Source organism: Micropterus dolomieu, linkage group LG20, assembly GCF_021292245.1.
Source record: "Micropterus dolomieu isolate WLL.071019.BEF.003 ecotype Adirondacks linkage group LG20, ASM2129224v1, whole genome shotgun sequence".
In the NCBI taxonomy this organism is placed as follows: Eukaryota; Metazoa; Chordata; class Actinopteri; order Centrarchiformes; family Centrarchidae; genus Micropterus; species Micropterus dolomieu.
The window spans coordinates 24,506,307-24,532,121 of NC_060169.1; the positions used below are offsets into that span (position 1 = coordinate 24,506,307).

At 38.9% G+C, this 25,815-nt stretch overlaps 1 protein-coding gene and 1 long non-coding RNA gene across 2 annotated transcripts; one reads left to right on the forward strand and one right to left on the reverse strand.

Moving 5' to 3' along the window:
* The first annotated feature begins 194 nt into the window (after positions 1–194).
* Positions 195–24,712, forward strand: lpin1a (lipin 1a). The gene is made up of 23 exons (XM_046033620.1): positions 195–321; positions 3,800–4,000; positions 4,703–4,798; positions 8,568–8,664; positions 8,767–8,986; positions 10,581–10,655; positions 10,915–11,007; positions 11,196–11,310; positions 11,823–12,060; positions 12,770–12,916; positions 13,049–13,142; positions 13,466–13,665; positions 13,795–13,888; positions 14,362–14,431; positions 15,908–16,000; positions 16,201–16,253; positions 16,357–16,495; positions 21,271–21,419; positions 21,690–21,776; positions 21,935–22,087; positions 22,433–22,547; positions 22,644–22,747; positions 22,848–24,712. The coding sequence occupies exons 2-23, from the start codon at positions 3,809–3,811 to the stop codon at positions 23,017–23,019; spliced, it is 2,796 nt and encodes a 931-aa protein (XP_045889576.1). The 5' UTR covers positions 195–321; positions 3,800–3,808; the 3' UTR covers positions 23,020–24,712.
* LOC123959521 lies at positions 6,493–9,138 on the reverse strand. The gene is made up of 3 exons (XR_006822324.1): positions 9,050–9,138; positions 8,586–8,671; positions 6,493–6,637 (listed from the first exon to the last, which is right to left on the reverse strand). It is a non-coding gene; the product is annotated as an uncharacterized LOC123959521 (long non-coding RNA).
* Positions 24,713–25,815: the final 1,103 nt, after the last annotated feature.

The window sequence follows — 25,815 nt, forward strand, 5'->3', positions numbered from 1 at the left end:
TAAGAGGGAATTTTTCAGTCAACATTGTGTGACGTCAGCGCCGGCTCAGCCAACCGGGTCGCTCGTTACATGCAGTCCGGTGGCGGGGGGGGGGGGGGGGGGGGGGGGGGGGGGGGGGGGGGGGGGGGGCGGAATTTCTTAACTGTGGTTAAATAGCGAAGCACCCTTGAGCAGAACATCTAAGATCAGAAAGCTTTACCGACAATGTTTGATTTGAGGACTGACCCGTTACGGATAAAACTGTAGAGGACAGTTGGTGGGAAATTTGGATGGCGGAAAGATCCCCGAGCGAAGAGCGACATCAATAATTTACAATATAATGTAAGTAGGATTGCTGGACTGTACAGTAAGCCGCCGTGTTGGGAAATATTAAATATCCTTATAGGCTGTTTATATGTAGCCCATTCAGTATGGGCTTGGAGCTCTGCTTCCCGTTGGCGTAATATGTGTGGCTGTTTGAATGAAGGCAGATCTCGGTGCAGGCTGCAGCCTCAGCCCGTGTGCAGATGTTTACATATCGCCTCACAGGCCACGCATGATACTACGATCCAATTATCCAATCTCATGTTGATGCAGCCTGTTTTATTCTGTCTCGTTTGTTACTCAGCTTTAACGTTTTCACGTCAGCAAAACTGACCTTTCCTTCCATTTAGGCTATGTGTATTCTGGGCTATATCAAATTTAAAGAAGATAAGGTCATACATAATTACAAGTTGTTTTGACAAAATGATATACCATAATATTAAACCATTATACCATAAATTTAGCTATAGCCTAACAGTCAGTAATCCTGGAGTAACTGCTGCACCAGTCACGTTAAACTGATTTAATTGGATAACCCTCCACATCATCATCATCAACTGTCTGTGGTCCCTCAGCTTCTCTGTCACCTCTGTCTGCGGTTTATATAAATAAGGCTCTGTGGGATTTCTGTTACAGACAGTGGTGTTTCCTTTGTAAAACAAAACAGCAGCTGAAGTGACAACAAATGGCCCACTGAATTGTCTCGTGATTGGTTGTTATGTAATGCGGAAGCATTGTGATTGGCTGTCAAACAGTAATTTCCTGGGAGGGTCTCTAAGGCTTTGGTTGCGTGTGTGTGTGTGTGTGTGTGTGTGTGTGTGTGTGTGTGTGTGTGCGCGTGTGTGACTGGTCCCAAATGGTTGCATGTGGTCCATGTGGGCTGTGGCATGTACATGTGTGTGTTTGTGAGGCAACGAAAATAAAGGTACAAGTGAGACAACAGGTCTACTAATTTATCATTGTCAAACTCAAGTCCACTTCCAGTTCTTGAGAAAAGTGACGCCAGCAGATTAAAGGGTCAGTTCTCCCATATGAGAAGCAAAACACAATTTCACTCCTGTGGCCATGCAGGTTATTTTCATTTGCCAAGATATTTAGACTATTTACTTCAATTCATTTCAGTCATTGGCATTGGAAACAGACCTAAACGGATTTTTTCCATCCATCCATCGTCAACCTGCGTACAGGGTCGCGGGGTGCTGGAGCCAATCCCAGATGACATCTGGTGAAAGGCGGGGTCATATTTACACCTAAGGACAATTTAGGGTTACCAGTCAACCTAGGCCGCATGTCTTTGGACGGTGGGAGGAAGCCGGAGAGAACCCATGCAGACACAGGGAGAACATGCAAACACACACAAAAATGCTGGGGATTTGAACCCGCGACCTTCTTGCTGTGAGGCCACAGTGCCGCCCTAATTTTTTTCATAGCCTTGAAAAGCATTTTCAATAACAATTCAATAGCTAAATTCCAGACACAGTGTCTTGGATAATCCACTGCGAGCAGTTTAATTGGATCTACTTTCTACGGCGGCACCACAGTTTGTTTCCATATTAATAGGTGTACTTTTAAGTACATGTGACATTTTTGTTTAAATTTTGTTAGATGTGATTTAAGCACGTGCTCGTTGGTTTAATTGGAGCTTTGTAGTGTGTTGTGGTGCTATGGTGGGCTGGTCAGAACAAGCCTGTGATGAGCATCTCTCACATGGGTCTGATGGGTCATTAGAGCAGAGAGCAGTCTGTGATTCATTGTAATTGATGGTTATTAACAAATCATCCTCATCATTAGGATGTCCTTACATGGTCTGCCAAAATATTGAGCCATCTGTCACCTAGTGTGTGTGTGTGTGTGTGTGTGTGTATGTGTATGTGTTTCAGGAGATAGAGAGGATGCCAGTTTATGAGTCAGCACAAGCAGGTGGCGGGTGGAGATTTTAAGGGACAGTTTGTTTTACAGACAAGACAGTAATCTCATGTATTGTGTATGTGAAGGTGTGTACTTGTACTTCAGGACCAGAACAAGATTTTAACCAACACAGTGAGGACATTTTTGGGAAGTGAGGACATTCTGGCCTGTCCTCATATCTTCAAAGGCCTGTTTGAAGGTTAAGACTTGGTTTTAAGGGCTAGGGTAGAATTAGGTTTAGGGTAATATTTGGCGTTTTAGTTGTGATGTTTAAGGTTAGGCTAAGGGTCCAGGGAACGCATTATTTCTATGAGTCCCCACAACTGTAGAAGTACAAGGATGTGTGTCTGTGTATGTGTCTGTGTGTATACATTCAACATTTTTACAATGGAAAATGTGATGCAGACTAAAGCCTCCCTCTTTAGCCCCCCCCACTCTTCCTTTCACCTCTCTTTCACAACCTCCTTTTGTTATCTCTCCCCAATTTCCTCTTAACATTAGATAACTTTATTAATTTACCTTTCTTCCTTTTGTTTGTTTCTTTCCTTTTTCTTAAAAACTCCCCTCTTTCTTCTCATCCTATTACTCTTTCATCCTCTCTTTCTGCACCTTCCCTCTTCTCCCCCTGTAGTCCCCCCTCACTTTCCCTAAAATCTGCCTCTATGTTTCTTTCTTTCTTTCTTTCTTTCTTTCTTTCGTAATCTCCTCAGCCTCCATCCTCTCACCCTAGTACTTTGTTGCCTTGTCCTTTAAATTAGTTTTTAGTCATTTAGCAAATTTCCACTTTGCAATGTTCTCTATAAAGATATCTGTTTACACATCATGGCTGTGGGGCCAGTAGCTGGTGTATTACATAATGCAGAATTCAATACAAAAGAAATCACAAGCAGTAAACTTTCCATGTTGCATGAAATAATCAACTTATTTATTAACCAGCATAAACAATACTGTTGATTTCTCCTGGATGCTGAATGTATTCTGAATGTCCAGAATCAACAACCACCCATCTCGCAGCCAAGTGAATGCATTTCCCTATTTGCGTCTCTCATATTTGACATTCTAGACAGAGAGCATTAGAGGATGTGGATCAGAGAAACTGGCACAGCGCCGCATGATTGCTCTCATCCCCATTGGAATGTATTGGCATTACACAGAGGACTTTTTTTCAGCAGTTGTTTAAAAAGCTAAATGTGTTCACATCCATGCACCCACACACTAACAAACATAGACATACCCCATGCAAAGCAACACCACAAGAACAGAGGAAAGAATATGAGAATTGTTCATCTGCGTTAGCTGGCGTGAGTGGGGAGTGGGGAGTTGTACACAGTGGATCAATAATGTATTTAAATGTGACAGGTTGACAGGGCGGCCTTATCTGTTGAGTGTTTGATCCCCGACAGATACAGAGAGTCCATTAAAGGTAATTTGTCTTGCCTGTGTGTGATGCTCTGCACACATTGAAGGCCTGAAATGTAAATTAAACCTTACTTAATGGACAAAAGAGAACAAGTAGAGAAGTCATAGTAGGAAAAAAAATGGAAAACAAACTCTCTCCCTCCTTCTTTTCTTCCCTGTCTGTCTCCAGTTACAGACCATGAACTATGTGGGTCAGTTGGCGGGCCAGGTCTTCGTGCAGGTCAAGGAGCTGTACAAGGGACTCAACCCTGCAACACTGTCTGGATGTATAGACGTCATCGTGGTCAGGCAGCCCGATGGCTCCCTGCAGTGCTCCCCCTTCCACGTCCGCTTCGGAAAGATGGGTGTGCTGCGGTCCCGTGAGAAAGTGGTGAGATTATAGGGTGCTCTCTTCCCCTTCACGTTTTCACTCCCTTTCTTGCGTTTTATTGCGTGGGTTTGTGTGAACAGCTATTTGAGAGCTCAGAGGCTTTTGCTGACCCTGTATTCTGACAACAGCCTAAAAGCAAAGGCGGTTCCTAACAAATGATGACACATGTTTCAATCAGTGGTGGATGAAGCGTTGAGGTCTTTCACTCGTAAATAAATTTACGAGTGAAAGCCCTGCATTCAAAATCCTAGTTACTTTTTTATGACAGATTCACACTTTGCTGCAAAAGTCTGATGAATTTTACGTGTAAAGCAGTAACATCTTTCAGCAGGTCAGAGACCATGTTGGACTTATTGAAAATCTAATAGTAGTGCATTGCAATGTTATATTACAGTGCATTAAAAGAAATAACAGTACAGCACCCCCAACACCGTATATGGATGCATTTCTACATGGGTATGCTAAAAAAAGTGATAGATCCCACACAAAAATACTTAGAGATATATTTTTAAAATAAAGATATATCTGTATACAGTATATACAGTATATTGTCAGACTGAGAGAGCTTAAGAGAAGAAGTGTGATAATAGTGTACAATTATTTTTATTATTTACAAAACTTAAAAGTTTCTGACCATGTTGTAGAAAAATCCTAAATTGAAGGTTGTTATATTCATGCCAAGGACTCTTTATTCTCATGCAGGTGGACATAGAGATTAATGGAGAGCCAGTGAGTTTGCACATGAAGCTGGGAGAGAATGGAGAGGCCTTCTTTGTCGAAGAGACTGAGAACACACGGGTGAGTAATGATTGACAGAGTCTTTACTCTGAGTCAATAAACACACACAAATATAGGACAGAACATAACTTACTGACATGAAGGTCATAAAGGCTGAACTAAAATACGGGCAGCGCTTGAATTGGACTGGTGTTCATAGGGAATACATTCAGTTCTTTCCCTCTTGCATTGTGGTAGTTTTAACTTACTTCACTTACAGATGAATCTGCAACTACACACCGTTGTCATTTTAACTATCAGGCTTAGATCTCTAGTTTTCCTGCCCAGACAAGATCCTAGGAGGCCGACATGTTCCCTTCCTCTCCCGTAGTCTGCGATGCAACATGAGACTGAGTTCGGTCAGACAGCTGCTGGAGGACTGTTGAAAATCTTTTAATAGTGAAAACTGTTTATCATCATACTGTACCGGTGTGAAGCATGGCCAAAAAAAATCAAAACTGAATGATCTCAAGGACAATATTTTTCCATGAATTGAACAAATACTTAAAGGCAGTAATAATAGTGAGTTACAGACAAACAACATAACAGATAACAGGAAATCAAAATTAACCAGCAGTGCAATAAGATCGTGAATGACATTTCTAATACAATATGTACAAAATGTCAACATAAAAATAAATTAAATGGCAACTTAAAACAGCCCAAGAGTTGTCTAAAACCATAAAAATAATCAGTAACTGACTGGGCAGCTGTGCCTCGAGCCTAGAGCGGGTCACTAATCAGAAGGTGCCAAAGTGTCCTTGGGCGAGGTACTGAACCCCACATTGCTCCAGAAAGGGTGTGTGAGTGTGTTAATGTATTAGTTTCTGTTTCTGATGAGCATTTGGGATCTTGCGTGGTGGCCATGGTGATTATGTTTTTCAAACACAATCCGACTCATCTCTTCTCATCTCCTGTTTTATTCATGTGTATGTGACCTGTGCCAGAGTTCAGGCTTCAGTCCTCCATAGGAATACACAATGATGAAGAGAAGGATGATGAGAGTTGGCTCTGGTTCCCAGTCAGGAATTACAGTTTTTGTTGATTGCTTTAGTACTATTATCTCAATTATTTGTGACCTTTGTGCATTAATTTGGATTGTAAACATCTGTCAGCACACAAGCCATTGACTCAAAATAAAAGTTTCTTGTGAAAAGTCATGACAACAAATAGTTTAATCACCAAAACACAACATAAGGATATCTTTTCAGTTTGGCCGTTTTAACAACCAGTGAATCCAAAACAAACGCAAGATACATGTTTCTAATTACCTTACATGTACTGAAAGTAGTAGGTATAGTACTGTGAAAAAGACAGAGACTACATAGTTTTCACATGGTTTTCCATAATATTTATACTATGTGTAATCAAGATGTCATCAATAAACACATTTTCTCCAATAATTAATGCAAAAAATAAACTTTTACTGTAAGAGGAGTATGTCGTAATCTGAGAAGATATAATTCCTAAACTAAGGATTACATTGGTCTCATTCTGCTTTCATTATTTACTGTCTTTGTCAAAGATTGGGAAACCTTTCTTCTACAGTCAGTCAATCAATAGGTGCTCTGAAGGTGTTATAGATATTGTAATGCCTCACTCTTTAATGGATGGGAAAATAAAGGCTTTTAATGTTAAGGCCTTAGATGCTCTTTGAAATTCAAACAAAGACTGAGAATTATTCACATATTCTGTTTGACTATGTCTGCCACAGTGTTTGGGCCTTGTGTCCAGTCCTCTCCTTGACATAACTCTCCCTCTGCAGAGTGGAAAACCACCAAAGGGCTATTTATAGCTCTGCCAAAATTCACCTACAGTCGGTTGCACACAGACTGCAGTCAGAAACAGGCTGTCACAGATCTGTGTGGAAAAGGAGCACGACAAAAAAGACAGGCACACACAACATATACAGTAAAGCACAGTGTGTCTTCCACACAGATAAACACGCACAGGATGGAACACTGTCTGATACGACAGCTTGAGGATCGCCATATTATGCTCTGTTTCAGTTTCAAATTATTTAGTGTTGTAGAGCATTGGTATTTTTGTTCCGTCTTTTATTAACAGCCTCAGTAATTGTGTCTCCGTTCCAAAGATAAACAACATTTTTAAGGAACTATTTGGCATCAAGCCCACTTTTCTGTGCCTCTCCTACCCAACCCCCCTTTAGTTATCTCCCTCTCTGTCCCTCAGAGTGTAAAGTTAAGCTTGAGGATTTGTTGGGGCTTGTGTATTGGCAAATAGATCCTGCACATGAAACATTAACCAAATGTTCCAGCAGAAATTAATCGTCACTCTAGAACATCAGGAGTTTGACTACCTGTGGTAAAAAAACAACCCACATGGGGTAATTTATCTTGATGTTGTGCCTTACATGTGAAAACATAAAAATTGAGTGTGATTGTTTTCATGTTTGTCTCATCAGTTCACTGTATCACCAGCTTTCATTCAGTGTGACCGATCTCTTATTTAAAATGCTGTGTGATCTGTTTTATATCTCAGTTATAACATTATGGCGTCTAGTTATTGCAGTGTATAAACATGGTGTATTGCTAGTTCACTCTGTGGGTGAAGTGGGTTTGTGTCAAAAGATAGTCCATCTTTCTTTGATGCAGGTAGGTTCAGTTTTATTATTTACAGAAATAACACATGTAGTTTTGAGAGAAACAGTTATGCTCATAGATCGCGAATGAATCATCCAAAAGCATTTATGAATTAAAAGTGGTTTTGGGATGGATGTTTCCAGCAAAGCTAGAGTTCTGCGCAGATGAGCTATGTCCTGGCATAGTGTACAATCTGAGCACTGTCCCTTTTTCACTCCCATCAAAATGAATTGGGATGTGTTGGACTGTGTTATGACACGTGCACTGCAAGTCAGTCGGATCTGCCCTATTTGGATCATCTCTTTATCGTTCACTGTCTGTCTCTGTGGCTCTGTCTATTTCTCTTTCTGGCATAGTCAGTTTAGCGAGACTGTGATGAGCAAATCTGTGTGATTTTGCTAATCTGAGCTCAAACCCAAAATCCCATCAGATTATGTAGACCCGTATAGGTGAATAAAAAGCATTTCTGTTTCATCAATCGGTTACACTCCACAATAGTGTGTTTTTATGGTATAACACATTTATGCATATTATATTTTCGTCATCGTTCTGTCCACTGCTTTGGTCCAAACTGAAAAATCTCAACTACTGTTACAGGCATATGGTTGACATTGTGTACAGACATTCATCTTCTTCAGGCTTTTCCCCTAGCAGCAACAGCATGTTGGCATTTATGGTTTAAGTAAAATGTCTCAAAAGCTATTCAGTGGATTGCCATCAAGTTCACACATTCATGTCCCCCTCAGGAAGAATTAGAATCACTTCGGTGATCCTCTGACTTTTCAGTTAGCACCGTCATCAGGTAAAATTTGAATTTGTCCAATACTTTGATTTATGACCAAATACCAGCTAAACTAATGGCAATCCCATCAGCCTCAGCTGTACTTTGTGTATGGGGCAAATTAACACAGTTGCTGCTACCATGCTAAATTAAGATGGTAAAATATTATCTTTGCAGACATGCTAGCATTGTTATTATGAGCATCTTGTCATGCCAGTGCTAGCATTTAACTCTGAAGTAGAGCCTCACAGAGTTGCTAGCATGGCGGTTAGAGTCTTGCTGCTACCCCACCTATTCACATCATTCAACATCAAAAATTGTTTATTTTACTGTAGATAGGAAGTTACTTATGATTTTTGATCATATCGTGATCTCATGTGATCATGTCATGTTCCTTTGTTTACAGGAAATAGTTCCATCCTACCTTGCAACGTCACCCATCATGTCAATTGGGGAGCAGTTAATGGAGTCCCAGTTGGGCAGGGGCAGTTCTCGTCACCATGGTAGGCCCTGATGACAAAAATATATTTTGGAATTTGTGAAAATGTGTCTACACTTTTTTTAAAACACGTTTTTTATGCTGCTCTCTCTCTCTCAACACAAAGACGCCATCCCCTGCAGCTCACTTCCTGTCCAGACTCTGGGACCGCAGCAGAGTGATGGTGGGACAACAAAGAAGAGGAGGAAAAGGAGGAGGAAGGCACGGCCAGAGGAAGGCAGTGGTGGAGGGAGGAGAGAGGAGAGAGGGGAAGAATTCTCAGAGGACGAGGACATGTTTACTATTGACTTGAGCTCGGATGAGGAGAGAGAGGTTGACGGCAGCAGGTGTGTGTGTGTGTGTGTGTGTGTGTGAGAGAGAGAGAGAGGGAGAGATAGGTTATTAAATACCTGTCAGTCTGTGGTAAACAACATTTGTCAGCAGTCACAGAACAGATGAACCACTGCCAATAACTTCTCTAGTTGTGCTTTAAGTGGAGAGACTATGTGTTTGTTTTTCCTGAAAAAGTCTGTTAATGGTTGTTCCAGTTCTTTTACACCACATGAAACAGAAGAACAGAAAAGCCCTGTAAACTGAGGACATTCTGTTAATTCTGAAATTGGAATGTATCAATTTCAGCAGCTTGCAGTGTGGCTCTATGGATGGCCTAGTTCAGGCTGAAGTATCTCAACAACTATCGGATGGATTATGTCCTCCTTAGGATGAGTTGTAATGACTTTGGTGATTCCTTCACTCCTTATCTAACACTATCATCAATACTTATGTTTATAACCAAATATCAGTACTTGCGAAAATAACATTACTGATAGGCTCAGCTGTAATTACCAAAAGAATGTAAACTTGCTAAACTGAAATGGTGAACATGGTAAATATTATAATAACAATGGCAAGCACTGTTATTGTGAGAAACGTATTTAATTCAGAGAATTATAACAATCAGTAAAACCCCTGAAAACTTGGCTTTATACTTTTTGCTATTCTGTAACATTAAATATTAATGATTAAAAAGCACAATCAAATAAGGACATTAATTATTTATTAAGAGTTTAACACCTGCTTTAACCTGTTTTATTGGGACTGGGTGGGTAGGGTTTTGTTCAGATTTGATTGACATTGACAAAACAATACACCAACTGTCATCAGTTTCTGTTTCAAATGTTGCTAAACCCAGCTACAAATACATGACATCACCTTTCACTTGCCTCATGGGGAAAATAAAAGAAATACAGATAGCTCTCATGTCAGAAAACGATGTGTTTATGGGAGAAACCATTACTCATAGCCAGAAGCTGATTGAGAAAATGTGTTTTCAGGGCCAGTAAACCAGTGTAACATGTTTTATGTCCTCTCTCTCAATTCAGTAAAATCATTTCAACAGTTAAACTTAAATGCTTAGGAACAATTTAGGGAGATGAGAATTAATGTGAGTCTGCATGTGTGTGCATGTTTCTGTTTATGTACGTGTGTGAAGCCCTTTGAAAACCGGCTCTCTTTGTTGGATGCACGCCAGGGATTTGTTCTGTTCCCACAGTGTTCTCTCTCTCTTTTAAATAATGGCTCCTAAAGCAGGGGTTCCAAGCTTTTTGAGGAAGTTAACCACATGGCAGGGTGGGAAAATTCCTGAAAACCTTAAAGACATGAAAGAATGTGTGTCTGCCTCATCTCATGCTTCTTAATATGTATTTAATATGCAAAGTTTAGGCTGGTTTGTGACATGTGGTTATAGTCAAACAGGCTGCAAAAGTGTTTTGTCAGTGAAAGGGTGAAATATTGAATTATTAGTGTTTCAGGACATTTTTACTTGTTTTACTTTATTTGGACTTGCAGAGACATTGTGTATTTATATTGGGTGCACAGGTTTTGAAATAATGTGGGTGTGTATGGGATTGACCTCTCCTGCATGTCTGTGTTTGTGATCAGGTCTGTGTATGGTGATCAGGGGTCTACAGCTAACACGCGCACACACCCCAGCACTGATTGGATCCGTTCACAGAGGTATTATTTTGACACAGAAGACACACACACACACATGCACAGATACACACTTAACGATAAACTTATTTTTGTCTTATTCAACTGTCTTGTAAAATCTTATTAACCCCTATTTAGTCTGTTCATATTTTACTAAGCATTTTAATACATTCTCTGTGCTCACAATGAGTAGATAATAATTATTCACTGTGTCATTCTCTCTTCCCCTCTCATATCCTTTTTCTGTTTTGTCTGTCTTTCTGTGTCTTCTTTTTTTCTGTAGTAATGTGATTAAGGAGACTCTCTCCATACCTCCACTCTGTGGACTGTCCATCTCTTGTCCTCAGCAGACCTCTCACCTCTCTTCCCCTGTTAGGTATCACCTTCAATTTTACTTTGAAAGCTTGAAATGAAATAGTGCACTAATGAAGGAAAACCACACAGTTTCAGTTCTGATTTATTTTATTCTAGTATTTTGAAGTTTATGATGTATGTTAAAGGTTCTTCATCAGTTAAAATATGGAGTACAAACGGGTCTAAATCAAGTGTCCGTCACTGTCCCAGCAGCCCCAACGATTCAAGGCCATCAACACCTAAGAGTGACTCAGAGCTAACCACTCAGAACAAAGACAATCCTGAGATGCTGTGGACCTGGGGGGAGCTGCCACAGGCTGCCCTGGTATCTAGATACACACACACACACACACACAAGCAAATATCTCAGCACTTGCTTAAATATTTTATTCAGATTGCAAAACCGCAGGCATGTTGGTTCTACTACAGATTAGTACATTAGTAAATATTTAACTACTGCTTAAAGTTTGGGAAATACACACATACATACTTTCTTGCCAAAGGTTAGATTTCACTCTCATGTCTGTACATTTATTATGAAGTTATCACCAGCAGCCTGTTAGCTTAGGTTAGCATTAAGACCAACTAGCGGACTCTAGGAAGTTGATGCTCCGGACCAGGAAATGATCTGGCACATAACTATCTGTTACACTGAAATATGAACAAATGAGATATAATGTGTTTATTAGTGATCTCTAGATATTCTCATCTAAAGAAAGGGAATAAGCATATTTCCCAAAATGGAGTTATAAATAGAGATAAGAAAAGTAAGTGTAGATACAAAAATATAAATAAATATTGTGTAAAATGTTTAATCTTTGGCTCCCTCTCTCACAGCCATCCTTCCTGACTTCCCACCAGAAGCAGGAACCTGCCACAGCAGTCTCCATCCCGGTGTCTGCCAGCACTCACTTCAGAGCCATCAGGGACACTGGACCCCCCTCCCACACTCACTATGCTCCCCAGCCGGTGCAAGTCGCTGCTGATGGTGGGGACAAGGACAATGAAGAAAAGAAAAATGAAGCTAGGGTCGGACTAACCACTGACACTGGGGACAGGGCTAGAGATGAGCAAGGTAGTTATATGGAGGACGATATTGCTTGCAAGCGTCTAGAATGACATAAGGATCTTAAATAACTCAATTCAATTCAATTCAATTCAATTTTATTTATATAGCGCCAAATCACAACAACAGTTATCTCACAGCGCTTTTCATAAAAGAGCAGGTCTAGACCATACTCTATTAACCAATAATTATGTAAATTGTATTATTACTCATTTATCAAGTTAAACGACCATCATGTTTTACAAAAACATTGCCAAAGGTAAAGCAACACTGTCAGTCTATACATTCAAAATTTTACTGTGTTCCTTTATAAGTGAATGTACTGCAGTTGAACAAATCTCTTTGAAGTTGGGAGTCAATCTAGCAAAATGCCTTGTGAGCCACAGTTGAAGTTGTTTGCAGGTTGTAAACAGCTCAGGCCTCTACAACACCTCTTTGTCAGACTTGCAGCACTTGCCTTTTAGTGACCACCAGTGGTAGTGGTGATTGTTTATAATATAAATATGACTTCTGAATGATTCAAATGTGACATGTTAACGTTTCCATGGATGAACCCTGAAACAACAGGAGAGCTTGATTCGTGTGATAAATCTAGTGATTTTAGAACTACAGAATCCTAGAGGGAAATTCAACTCTTAACCTCATGTAGCAGTATATCCTGTTGACCAATGAGTTTTTTATATACAAACTGATTCTCTGCTGTGTTTTTTTTCCTTAGGGAGAGAGGTGGAAAGGCCATCGTTTGCAGAGATGGACGGCTTAACAGCCTGCTCAGCATCTCCCAGGATTCTCCATGATCATCTTGATGAAGGCGGCAACAGAGGGAGTCCTATCAGAAGAACTGATTCACCATCCAAGAAGAAAGGTATTAGTGCTCTATCTAACAATAATCTGGCTTAAACAATACTAAGGATTTTCTTGAACTCAAAGTGTCGATATGCTTCAGTATCACATCTTATTTCTTTTACTGTTTGTGTGTGATGTTGTCTCGTATTAGAAAAGAGAAGTCAACACCTGGGTGCTGATGGCATATACCTCGATGACATTACAGAGCTGGAGCCTGAAGTAGCTGCCCTTTACTTCCCTAAAAGGTTCAGTAACCAACACGTACATGTAGGAGCATGTTTGTGCATGCCTTCAAATGAGTACATGAGAACTCACTCCATCTCAATTACACCAACCTGCTGTAATTACTTTCTGACTCATTTTGTGTTTTATGGCTATAACTAACCATCACTGCCTTATTATGAATACTTGCAGTAATTATTTATTAGTTAATAACTGTAGTAGCTGGCTGATGTGAACATTAACATTGTACCTTAGGATACTTTAAGCTAGTGTTTATTTGACTACGTTATCAAACTGACCTACAATTTCAATGTCTGTGAGAGAGTGTGTTTCTCTCTCTCCACAGTGATGGAGGCAGTAGCTCAATGAGGGGGGACTCAGAGATGATGATGATGGGAGTGCGGAGCGATAATCAGTCCCCACAGTCAGTGGGCAGCAGTGGGATGGACAGTGGTGTAGACAGTTTGTCCGACCAAATAGGGGACCTGCCTCATGTTGCCATCTCTTTGTGCGGTGGACTTACTGACAACAGGGAGATCACTAGAGGTAGGATAAGGAATGTGTAAGTAGGCGATGACAGAAGGAAAAAAGTGGTTACAAAAGAGGTTACAGTGCCGGTAAAACACTTGTCTGCAAACCTGTGTGCTGTGTGTTTGCGTGTGTTTCATGCTACAGAGCAGTTCCAGGAGAGGGCAATATCCTACCAGCAGTTCTCTGAAAACCCTTCTATGATCGATGACCCTAACCTGGTGGTCAAGATAGGAAACAAGTATGTACTACTATGCTATATTCAATAGTGTGATACACATTTAGACTGAGTGGAGAAACTATGACAACCATATGCTGTTTTTCAATAGTCTGAACACATTAAGACACACAAACCTGATTTTGTGTTTGTTTTGGGGTTAATGGGTATTAAAATGTATGGACAAAGTTATATGTAAAACGTGTAGCTGCGTCATGCTGCAATAAGAGATGGAGAGGTGGAGCCTTCAGAGGAATAGCTCATTTTTTGGGAAATACTCTTATTTGCTTTCTTGCCTTTTTAAATGAGAAGACTGACACCACTCGCATGTCTGGGCAATAAATTTAAAGCTAGCGCCAGCAGCTGCTTAGCACAAAGACTGGAAACTTCTCATCTAACTCTTGGCAAAAAAGTGAATTGTCATAATTCTTCCTATTCTCTTTTGCAGATCTGAGCTGGAAAGAAGTGCTTATAGCTGTCTCTGTCATCTGTTGCAGGTACTACAACTGGAACACAGCAGCTCCTGTCATGCTGGCTATGCAGGTCTATCAGAAACCACTTCCACAGGTAAGACCAGCATGGTGAAATATACTCTCACTTGCTTCCATTTGACTATATGCTTTATGTTATCAGTTTACGGCATACTGTATGTGCTTGAATAAGTATTCAGCTTTATTTAAGTTAAAGTAGCCAGTGTTATCAGCAAATGTAATTAAAGTATCAAATGTAAGAGTACTCATTATGCAAAAGAATATGGAAAGCAATAAAGTAACTGAGAAAAAAATTACCCCTAGGACCATTTGGAACTATAACCCTGCCTTGTGTCTCAGCTTTAATTGTGCGTGATGTGTTCTTTTCATCACATCACCACTTTTTTTCATTGTGGGATTAAAATGAACCACTTGAGGCTACAACATACCTGTACTTCAGGGTAATGTTATACAGCATAGCAATGAGTGGCTCAATAAATTCTAAATAACTTTTTTTTTAATTATTTTATTTTGATTATATATATTATATATTATCATTATTTCTCTGGTGGAGTTTGGTTTTTTAAAGTTTTCTGCAACCCGCTGCATCTCTTTAACCTGTGCACTCCCAGCATTTTGCAATTAATACTTCTTGATCTAATGTTTCACTTTGGTTTGGTTTTGCCATTTGCGAGCATCCTCTCATTATTTCATGAAAATTAAACCAAATGTTAGTGGATAATGTGTGTTCATATTTGTTTCTGACTCTCAGTTGTCTGTGTACAGTACATATAATATTTTTACATTAACCAAGGTGGGCAAAGCTGATAATGTTGTTATTTATACACAGTTTGATATGCCAGTAATTGAAATTGGCCGGTTTTGAACACACATGGGGAAGCTCACATCAAAGCTGCTAGTCTTATACCACGGTGAAATATGGCTTTAAATCTGTTTTCCTAACACTTTAATAATGTCATGTCTTTATCCCCCTTGTTATTTTCCCACTTTTATCTACATCTCTTTTATTTTCTCTCTCTATCCGATGTTTGTGTGTACTAAGTGTTGGTGTTTGAGTTATGTGTTTTCTGCTTTTGGACTTTTCTCATACTGCCTCCCTGGTCTGTTTGGCTCCAGCCCTCCACAGCCTGTATGATTTTTTCTTGCTTCAATTGGGTGTTGGTCAGGGCATGTCTTTGTCTGTCAGTTTGGTAGTTTTGTCATTACTGTCCCATCGTTGTCAACCTGTCAATCTGCCCCTCTCTGTCTTATATGTCTCTCTCTTCATCCTTGTGGTGTGTCTTGCATTTTTTCCAATGCATTTTCCCACTGCAATCCAGTCACAATGTTTCTCTTCCTTTCAGGTTTTACTTTGCATCCTTTGCTCTTTGTTTGTGTGCCATTGAATTTTGACCTATGACTGCCTTTATGTTAGTTTTTATGTATTACTTCGCATTTTGGAAATTTATTTGCGTTCTGTGCATTTATTTATGGGTTTAGATGTGTTTTCCGCTTCACTTCGTTTTCAGTTTCTTCAATCAGTTTTGAGTTGTATGTGCACGGTTGTCTCTAGGCCTCAATGGAGAACATCATGAAGGAGAAGATGCCAAAGAAAGGAGGACGCTGGTGGTTTTCATGGAGGAGCAGGAACAGCGAGTCCAAATCAGTAAGTACACAGACACACATTGTCGGTGGCCAAATATAATTTGTCCTTAGCCTTCATTATATTTACTGCACAGTAAAGAGTGTCAGAAGGGGGAAAAGCATAGGAGGCAAAGGCTGGGGGCCATTTTTGTTACTCAACATCGCCACATAATGTTTCAGTCGATTAAGCCAGTTGGGACCTTTTAACTTTGTGCACGTCAGGAATCGGTGACAGAGGCAGGAGAAGACAGAGGAGAGATGCCCTCAGTGAACAGGTGACTGTTTGTGTTTGTCACTATATTTCTCTCACAAACACTCCCATTCTCATCAGTTTTCAAAGTTTCATCTTATACCAAATTGGTATGTTTAATTTTTCAGGATGAAGGATGAGTCATCCTCTAGTGATGAGGAGAACAGATCGCCCAATCAGGCATCAGGATCCTGTCAGTCAGAGCCCCTCGTGAGTTCTGGCAGTGTCTGTTATAAGAAGACTCTTCGGCTCACCCCAGAGCAACTGGTATGCATTACCACAGTTGGCTGTATTGGCTTTAATTGTTTTTTTTTCAAAAACAAAAAACAAGCACAAAGTTCTGAATAGGATGACCAAGAGAACTGCTTGTCTGGAGTATATAGATAGCAAACATATTGATATAGCACTGATTCAGGAATCACATCTTACAAAGGAGTCTGTGAACAGTTTTAGTAACTCCAAATATGAAGTCAGCAGATGACAAAACAAAAGGTGTGTTAGTTGTAAACAGACGCTCACTAAATATAAATATTATCGACATGGGCAATGATATGGAAGGTAAGATTGCTTATATTAAAGCAGATATATCTAATTTGAGAGCTGTTTTTGTCAGCGCCTATGCTCCAGCTAATTATGATAAAAAATTATTTTCAACATTAACAAATATGCTGATGAATTTGTCAGAGTATTATTTAATTATTGGAGCAGATATGAATGCCATAATAAATCCTATGTTGGATAAATCAAACCCTTCAGCAAGCAGTTCCCAGTTATCCTGCTCCAAGGCCTTGCAGCAGTGCATGCTAGATCTTAATTTGTCAGACATATGGAGATTTCATAATCTAGTGGCTAAAGAGTATACTTTTTTTTCCAATAGACATAAATCATATTCAAGAATAGATTATATTTTTGCTTCTAAGACACTTTGCCAAAAAGTAAAAAAAGTTGATATTATTTTAGCCCATTGGAGGTTTAATGCCACTTTAATAATGAATGAATTGTTGCTCTCAATTTAAATCCAAATTGAGTGAATTTATTTCTCTCAATTTGGACTCAGTGAAAGATTTCAGGTTTATCTGGGAGGCGATCAAGGGATTTATAAAAGATAATGTCACATCATTCGCCTCCTTTCAAAATCGCTCTCATCAGCAAAGAATTGTTGAGTTGGAGAAGCAGCTGGCATCCTTGGAAAGAGCACAACAAAACTCCTTTTCTTCTTTATGAACAGGTCAGCTTAGTTTGGTGAAAAGTGAGCTTCTAATTCAAAAATCCAGAGAACATCATTATTTTAATGGTAGCAGGCACTCACATCAGCTAGCCCTTCGCCTTCATTCTAACGAACAGCGGGCTTGCATTTCTGCAATACAGTCTCCAGGTGGAAATATAGTAACTACTCCAACAGACATTAATGCAGCCTTTGTTTGTTTTTATAAAAATCTCTTTAAGTCTGATATGATATTTAATAAAGAGGGATACAAGAATTTCCTTACTGATGTAAATATAAGAAAACTATCTGAAACAGAAGCAGTTGAATTAGGAGAAAATATCTCCAGTACAAGAAATGAAGTTGGGAAAATCTCCTGGACCAGACGGTATTCTCATTGAGACTTATATCACTTTTTGGTCTGAATTAGGTCCTATGATTTTGGAAATGATAAATACATCTATTAGAAGAGGATATTTTCTAAAGCAAACAAATACAGCATTAATATCCCTGCTTCTCAAAAAATACAAAGATCCATTATCATATGCTTGTTGCCGTCCTATATCATTAATTAATATTAATATGAAGATTTATGCTAAAGTTTTAACGATCCGTTTAAATAAACATCTTGGGAATCTTATTCACTGTGATCAAACAGGTTTTGTGAAAGGCCATTTTAGCTCAGATAATATGAGAAGATTATTACACATCCTCTGTTTCACCTCTAAGTCCTCAGACTTTCTGAAGTCATTTGGTATTTTAACGCTTGACGCAGAAAAGGCCTTCGATAGACTTGAATGGGATTACCTTTGGGCCTTATTAGATCACATGGGGCTTGGTGAACAATTTATTAAGTATATTAAAGTTTTGTATGCAAATCCATGTGCAATGGTGTTATCAGGCAATGTTTGCTCTTCATATTTCACAATTTCCAAAGGTTCTTGCCAAGGATGTCCTCTGTCTCCTTTATTATTTATTTTATCCCTTGAACCTCTTGCTCAAAAAGTACGTCAATCTACAAATATTTTACCTATCATAATAAATTCTACCATTCACCATGTATCAATTTATGCAGATGATGTGCTTCTCTTTATTAGTAAACTCTCGCAGTCATTCCCTTATATCCTGAAGTTATTTTCAGACTTCAGTAGTATCTCAGGATACAAAATAAACTTGCAGAAATCTGCTCTCCTTCCCCTAAGTAGCTCTGGTGATGATTTAACTCAAATTAAGATCCCAATTGTAAACCAATTTAAATATTTAGGAATTGACATTTTCCCAACTTTACAATCTACAGTCAATAATAATTATATAAAAGTTCTGGAAAAAATCAAAAAAGATTTAGGGAAGTGGACATCAAGGCCTATATCTTTCAATGCTAGGATTTCTGTTATAAAAATTATAGTGTTACCGCAAGTAAATTTTCTTAGCTCTATGCTGCCTCAAGTCCACAGATTGAGTATTGGGATACTTTACATAGTCTAATCACCGGGTTTATTTGGAATAACAAAAGACCAAAGATTAAACTCACAACTCTTCAGAGAGAGAAATCAGCTGGAGGTTGGGGAGTTCCAAATTTCAAAGTCTATCATTGGTGTTTTGTATTGCATACTATAAAATCTTGGTTAGACCCCACAAAATCTGTTTGTTGGCGCCCTCTGGAAGAGAAATTAGTCCCATTAAAAGTCCCATTAAAAGAAGCTAAAATGCGTTTTGGGACTATTATTTCTAATCTTTTACTAATTTGGAAGCTTGCGACCAATAACACTTACTATAATACTTCTCACGTTGCTCCTGCTCTCCGAAGATGTTCAGTTAAATCCTGGCCCGGTGACTCCTGGGGTACTTCAGAGTTCCGCCGCCGGTACTGAATTACAACCGTGTATTTGTGGAATTCCTCCGGTACCGGTGGTGAGTTGGCCAGATCATCATGTGATTTACAATGCGGGTAACACACTAGAATATGTTGGGTTAAAAATAATTTTGTCCCAACAAATGGCTTTTAACATTATTGGTGTGTATAGGCCCCCCTCTGCAGATGAAACTTTCTATGATCAACTCATGGGAGTATTGAAAGAGTGTAATCCCAACTAAGAATTATTAGTGATGGGCGATTTTAATGTGAATTGGGAAGATAAATCTAAAAGGAGGAAATTGAAGATGATCACAGAGAAATTTCACCTTGAACAATTAATCAAACGTCCAACTAGAATTGCAAAATGTTCCAGTACACAAATTGATCTGATATTTACCAACAAACCAGAACGAATAATTAAAAGCTATAATTTAATAACTGGGTTGTCTGATCATAATTTAACCTTATGTGCCAGAAAGTTGACTAAAAATAGATTTGGAAATAAGGCAAGTAAGACAAAGATTTTTCAGTGCATACCCAGATCTAAGCAAGAAGAGTTTGTTAGTGAAATTAAAACCTTGAACTGGGATTATATATTGTCAACTGATGATCTGGATATGGGCTGTAAAACTTTCAATCAACAAATCAATTTAGTGAGGGAAAGATTTAATGTGAGAGTCCACAAAAAATGTAAAAAAAAAAAAAAAAAACATAATAATTTACCATGGTTTAATGAAACAGTGATGAAATTGATGAAATCTAGAGACACTGTTTTATTGTGAGTACTTCACATTGTACGTCTTGTGTCTTTTTCTGTGGAACCTTGTGTGTTTGTGTAACTTTGTGTGCTGTTGGTGTGTGCTGGGGCTGAGCTATTTGGCTTGGGGTCGTGTCAGCCTTAGCAAATGTATTTATTATTGTATTGTTATTACCCATGACCTGCCAAGGGACTGCAGATGTGAATTAGCTTGAAGCTATAATCTGGTACAGTGCAAATGGTAACATTTATGTTTTACTGTACGCTGTCCCTTTTTAAATAAAGAATTTAGTATAAAAAAAAGTGGCATTATCATACTCCAATATTTCATAACCATAATTTACTGCTGGGCGGTCGGACAGTGGCTTACCCAATGTGGACGAACAACAGAATTTATTTACTTGGACAGTTATTCAATACTAATGGTCTCCGTACATTTTAAGATTTGAAGGAAAGCTATAATTTACCTGGATTTTACCTTGCACGGTAGATCGCACGGTAGATCACTCAGTAGGGAGGGTAGGGGGGGATTAGATAGAGATTGTGTTAGTTTTGTTTATATTGTCTGTGTGTGCATGTGTGTGGTTGGGTGTGCGTGTGTAGGTTGAGGTGAGTGAGTGAGGGAATGAGGGTGTGTACATTGTATTTTTGTACATGTATACGCCTTTTTTTTATATTTTTTTCCCCGTTTTTTGTCTGTTAATATGGAACCAAATAAAAAATTGTTCACAAAAAAAAAACATGCATAAACATGTTAGTTTATAGAAGCTTTGGAGCTCTGTAGTGATGTACTACATATTACACACATGGTCCACAATGAAAATTAGGGGCTAATTAGTATCCGTGATTACATACCAAACATGATTACATCGTCTTCCCTTGGACCGGTCTCAGGATGTAAATTGATGAATGGAACATGTGGCTTCATGGATTAAATTCACATCTAAAACACTGGAATGAAAGATAGTCGGCAACATTTAACATATCTTTAAATTAAGGGTGTTATTCTCACATGGACTTTTTTTAGTGCTTTAGTGCTGTGTGATGTTGCAGCAGATTGTAGCATCCTGTTACAAATTATGGACCAAATTTTACTACATTAGAGGAATACTCCACACATTATCACATTTGTTTCTTATGTGGAGTATATAACAATCCTAACACTGAATAGAAAACCTTCCGTCTTTCAATTTGTGCTTTCCTCTGCATGGACTGTGTGTTCACAGGCTAGCCTGCAGCTGAAGGAGGGTCCCAATGATGTAGTGTTCAGCGTGACCACTCAGTATCAAGGCACCTGTCGCTGCCATGGCACAATCTATCTTTGGAGCTGGGATGACAAGATAGTCATCTCTGATATAGATGGAACCATCACCAGGTAAGGGAAAGCAAGATAGTCTCACTGTCAATGCTATTAGCCAGTAGTTGAAATTGACCTTCGACGACAATAGCAGAATATAATATACAGTAAATATATACTGTACAGTATATAAAAGAAGGCAGTTCAGTTTCAGCATTTCACCACTAGATGTCAGGATATACACGGATTTGTTTGTCTTGCTTGTCTTGTCTAGTTTGTCTCTATTTACAGTACACAAGTGCACCACTATTGATTATGTGATATTGCCTCTCTTGTGTTGTGCTGTAGGTCAGATACCCTGGGTCACATCCTCCCCACACTGGGTAAAGACTGGACACATCAGGGCATCGCACGGCTCTACCACAAAGTCAGCCAGTAAGCTACGGGAATCTGACTAAATCAGCTTTTATAATACAAATATCACATTTATTTTCCTTTAACTGAAATATACGTAATGGCTGGTCATCATTCTTATGATTTCTTATTTAAACCATAGTGCACAGCCAAGTACAAGCTCTTTGTCTCTGTCACAGGAATGGATATAAGTTCATGTACTGCTCGGCGAGGGCCATTGGCATGGCTGATATGACTCGAGGCTACCTGCACTGGGTCAATGAGAGGGGAACCATGCTGCCAATTGGCCCGGTGCTGCTCAGCCCTAGCAGTCTTTTTTCTGCATTGCACAGGTCAGACACACACCACATGAACAACAATGCTACACTGGAGAATCAGAATTTATCTTTAAGCCATGAAAACTAAACTGAAAATATTCAACAGTAGTGAATAATAGTTAGTTTATTTCGACACACATTGCTGTTGTCATACACAAATATCATAACAACAATTTTAGGGATTTTCAGGCTTTCATTTCACTCATTCTTGTGCATCTATTAGCTAATGAATCCCTTTCAAAACCCAGTTGAATGGAAACAGATATGCATCATGGATAAACTACAAAAAAGACTGAAAATTTGATCGTTTTTCCCAGTGCAATGTGTTAAATGTGTTTGATGTCATGCTGTGTTGTGTAGGGAGGTGATTGAGAAGAAACCAGAGAAGTTTAAGGTCGAGTGTCTCACAGACATAAAGCACCTTTTCTACCCAAACACTGAACCTTTCTACGCTGCTTTTGGCAACAGAGCTACGGTAAGACTACTGCACATGACCAGACAACAAGCATGTACTTTCTCTGTAACTGGTACCTGGTGGTGATGCTGGTTGTTTGTGTGTTTGTGATTTCAGGATGTGTATTCCTATAAGGAGGTGGGTGTTCCTCTGAACAGGATTTTCACTGTCAATCCCAAGGGGGAGCTGACACAGGAGCACGCTAAAACCAGTATCTCCTCGTAAGCTGTATTCTCTGTTTCACACAGATGTTTGACTTTCTGATTTCTGGTTTTGTACAGTTAAAGTCCATAATCGTTTGTCTGTCTGTCTCTGTTGCAGCTTTGGGGGTCTGTGCGAGGTGGTCGACCATGTCTTCCCGGTCCTAGCTAGAGATGAGGGAGCGGACTTCTCCTGCTCTGACACCTTTGGCCAATGCAACTATTGGAGCACACAACTTCCTGATAGCACCAACCAGGAAGAAGAAGACCCACAGCCACTTGAGACAAGCTGAGTAAACCCCATCAAATCCAGCACTGAGGATGTTACGTTCCAGCTTTTCGAACCAACCGCAGACAAAACGCTGTGGTCAGTGGTTTTGGTGATTCAGCGCGAAGCTGGCTGCCCAGACTAAGAGTGAAGATGCTGATTATTTTAGAATCACAAACTTATCCAAGAACTGTATGGATATTTCCCGGACATTATACCTGATAAATTAATGGAGCTCCGTGGCTCCTTCAAGGCTCAAAGACTTTACTTAAGATCAGTAACTACGACTACTGATTCAAAGTAGATGAATGTGTTTTCAATATCCCACACAAAGAAATTATTCAACAGTGAGAACACAAGCAGATAACAGTCCATTACAAATAAGACAGCTGTGTCGGGGAATAAAACTTAAATTTTTTTTTTTTTTTTTTATAAAAAGCGCAAAAATCCCTGATGAATTTCAACATCTGCTTAGGAGTGATGCTAACTGATGGTTCTGTCTTAGGAGTGCTCAACACAGGGTCAACGACTCACATATCAAGTGCAATGACTCACACGCAAACACACACACAAAAGTAAGACTTGCAAAGGAACTCCATAGACAATGCACAACGCTGCAGAACACAAGGATGATATACTTCACAGCATTTTTGACTTGTTACATTTCTCTACTTCATCTCACACCACTCTTCATTTATACTGGTGGATAGAAAAGATCAGTATTGGTTTATGCCTACTTGTATCCGCTGATGCTGATTATTTTTCAGAATTCTTTGCAAAAACTGTGTTTTAGTCTATCTAAAAATAATGAACTGTCCAGAGTTGACCTAAGCCTTTTAGTGAAGTGCACTAAAATGTAAGGTCTCACCATGTAAATTAAATAACAAATTAATTAGCAGAAATTCTGCTGTACCTCGCAGACATTCAGTGCTAGCAGCTCTTGTCTGCACAACTGGCTTCCACAATTAAAATAAAAATTTTATGTAGTTTGGTTTTCAAATCTCAAATCAGCCAAATCTTGTTTAGGAAAGAATACTGGATTTTTTACCCATCACATGCAATATATTTACCAAATATAAGTAGAGCCTTGGTTGAAGTTTTACCTGTTACGATGCTGCAATAATCTTTCGTGACCTTAAGTGCAGTAGATACAGGACACCACTTTGCACCAGAAACACCACATTACATTACAGTCAAATCATCCAGAATATGCAAAAATAGCACAGATAGTGTATCCAGTCATCTTTTGTGCCAAACTCCTTTGAAGGTCAAGCTAAATGTGTGTGGTCTTCTGACCGTACTACTGTGAAAGATGTGGTTCTGCCATATTTTAGTGACAAGACTCAAGATAAATGCAGGATAATGCAAATAACTTCTGTCTGTGTTCATTCTGTCTGTTTTTATATGTGCAAAAAAATGAACTCCAGTGATATGCTAGAATGTAGTATCTACATCTCTCAGAGTGTTGTATGTTGTTCTAATGACTAATGCTCATCAATGCAATTACTGAATAAGACCACACAGGACTTTGGTCATATTTTCAGTTTTCTAAGTTTGTTACTACACAGATCAGTAGACACACACATCTGTTTTTTTCATTTATTTTAAATGTTTATGTTTTCATCCGTTGATCAAATAACATCTACTCTACTGTACTGCATTAATGCAAGATGAAAGCTTGTCTGTCTATTTTTAACAGGTTTTAATTAAAAATCATTTAAAATGGGGGAAACCACTTTAAATAATGAGTATTATTATTATTATTATTATTAGTAGTAGTAGTAGTAGTAGTAATAGTAGTAGTAGTATTAACATGAAGTTAATTGTAAAAAAAAAAAAAAAAAAAGCTCTGCTAATATTTTGAGAGATGAAATATTGTCCAAAATACTTTGCTACTGGTGCTCATTCAAATGCACTTGCAGTCATTTTATGCTTTACTGTAACTGTCTTTTTAAACCGGCTGCCTACTGTTGTACTAAAAGGCGGCAGTTTCAACATGTGACCACTAAAGCAATACGTAGATCAACATGCAGTACTATGGGTGCATTAATTACCTCTTTCCTGCTGTTAATCCTACATCATTTTGTTTCATTTGATGCCTCTGGTTTATCATGGGCATCACTATGGCTAGTTACATGAAGTGCAAACTACAGTGTGTTTGAAAATACTTGTGCTTCTTGCAACATACAGAAAAGTACTATCAACCCACATAAAACCTCCTGTTAATTAATTATGTTAATTGGACAGATGAAAATAGCTTTGAATGTCTGACAGCTTCAAGAAACAGAAATATGTTCCTACTGCCTTCCTGATTTCAAATCATCTGGAAAAACACTGGATTTAAGTTAGAATGTTTGTGCTGATATTAATGTTAATTTTTTAAATTAATTAATTTAAAAAAGTGAAATCAAAATGGCAGAATATTGTGGAGTCCTCTGATTGATTGTGACTGAGTGTATCATACTGTTATATATGTTGTGTATAGGATAGATACGTCTGATGCTGTACTGTGATTGACTTTGCTTAAAGGAAAACTAGGAATCAGGAATTAACCTTTAATCGGATCTAAAACTGTTGATGTTCACATGCCTTTGGGGAGTCCAGTGTAATCTGTGTAAGAGGAAGAGACGAAAAGGACGCATGCTGTTGTAATGTATGTGGATGTCATGATCACTGTATTGTCTCCTGGTCTTTGTAGAAAAGAAAATTGCTTAAGTATTCTTATTAGTGCGTCAAAAGTGCTGACATGTCAAGTTGTAATGATTTAGCCCAAAAGCCCACTCGGATCTGTGTGAGGTCAGTGTCATTTCATTTGATAATT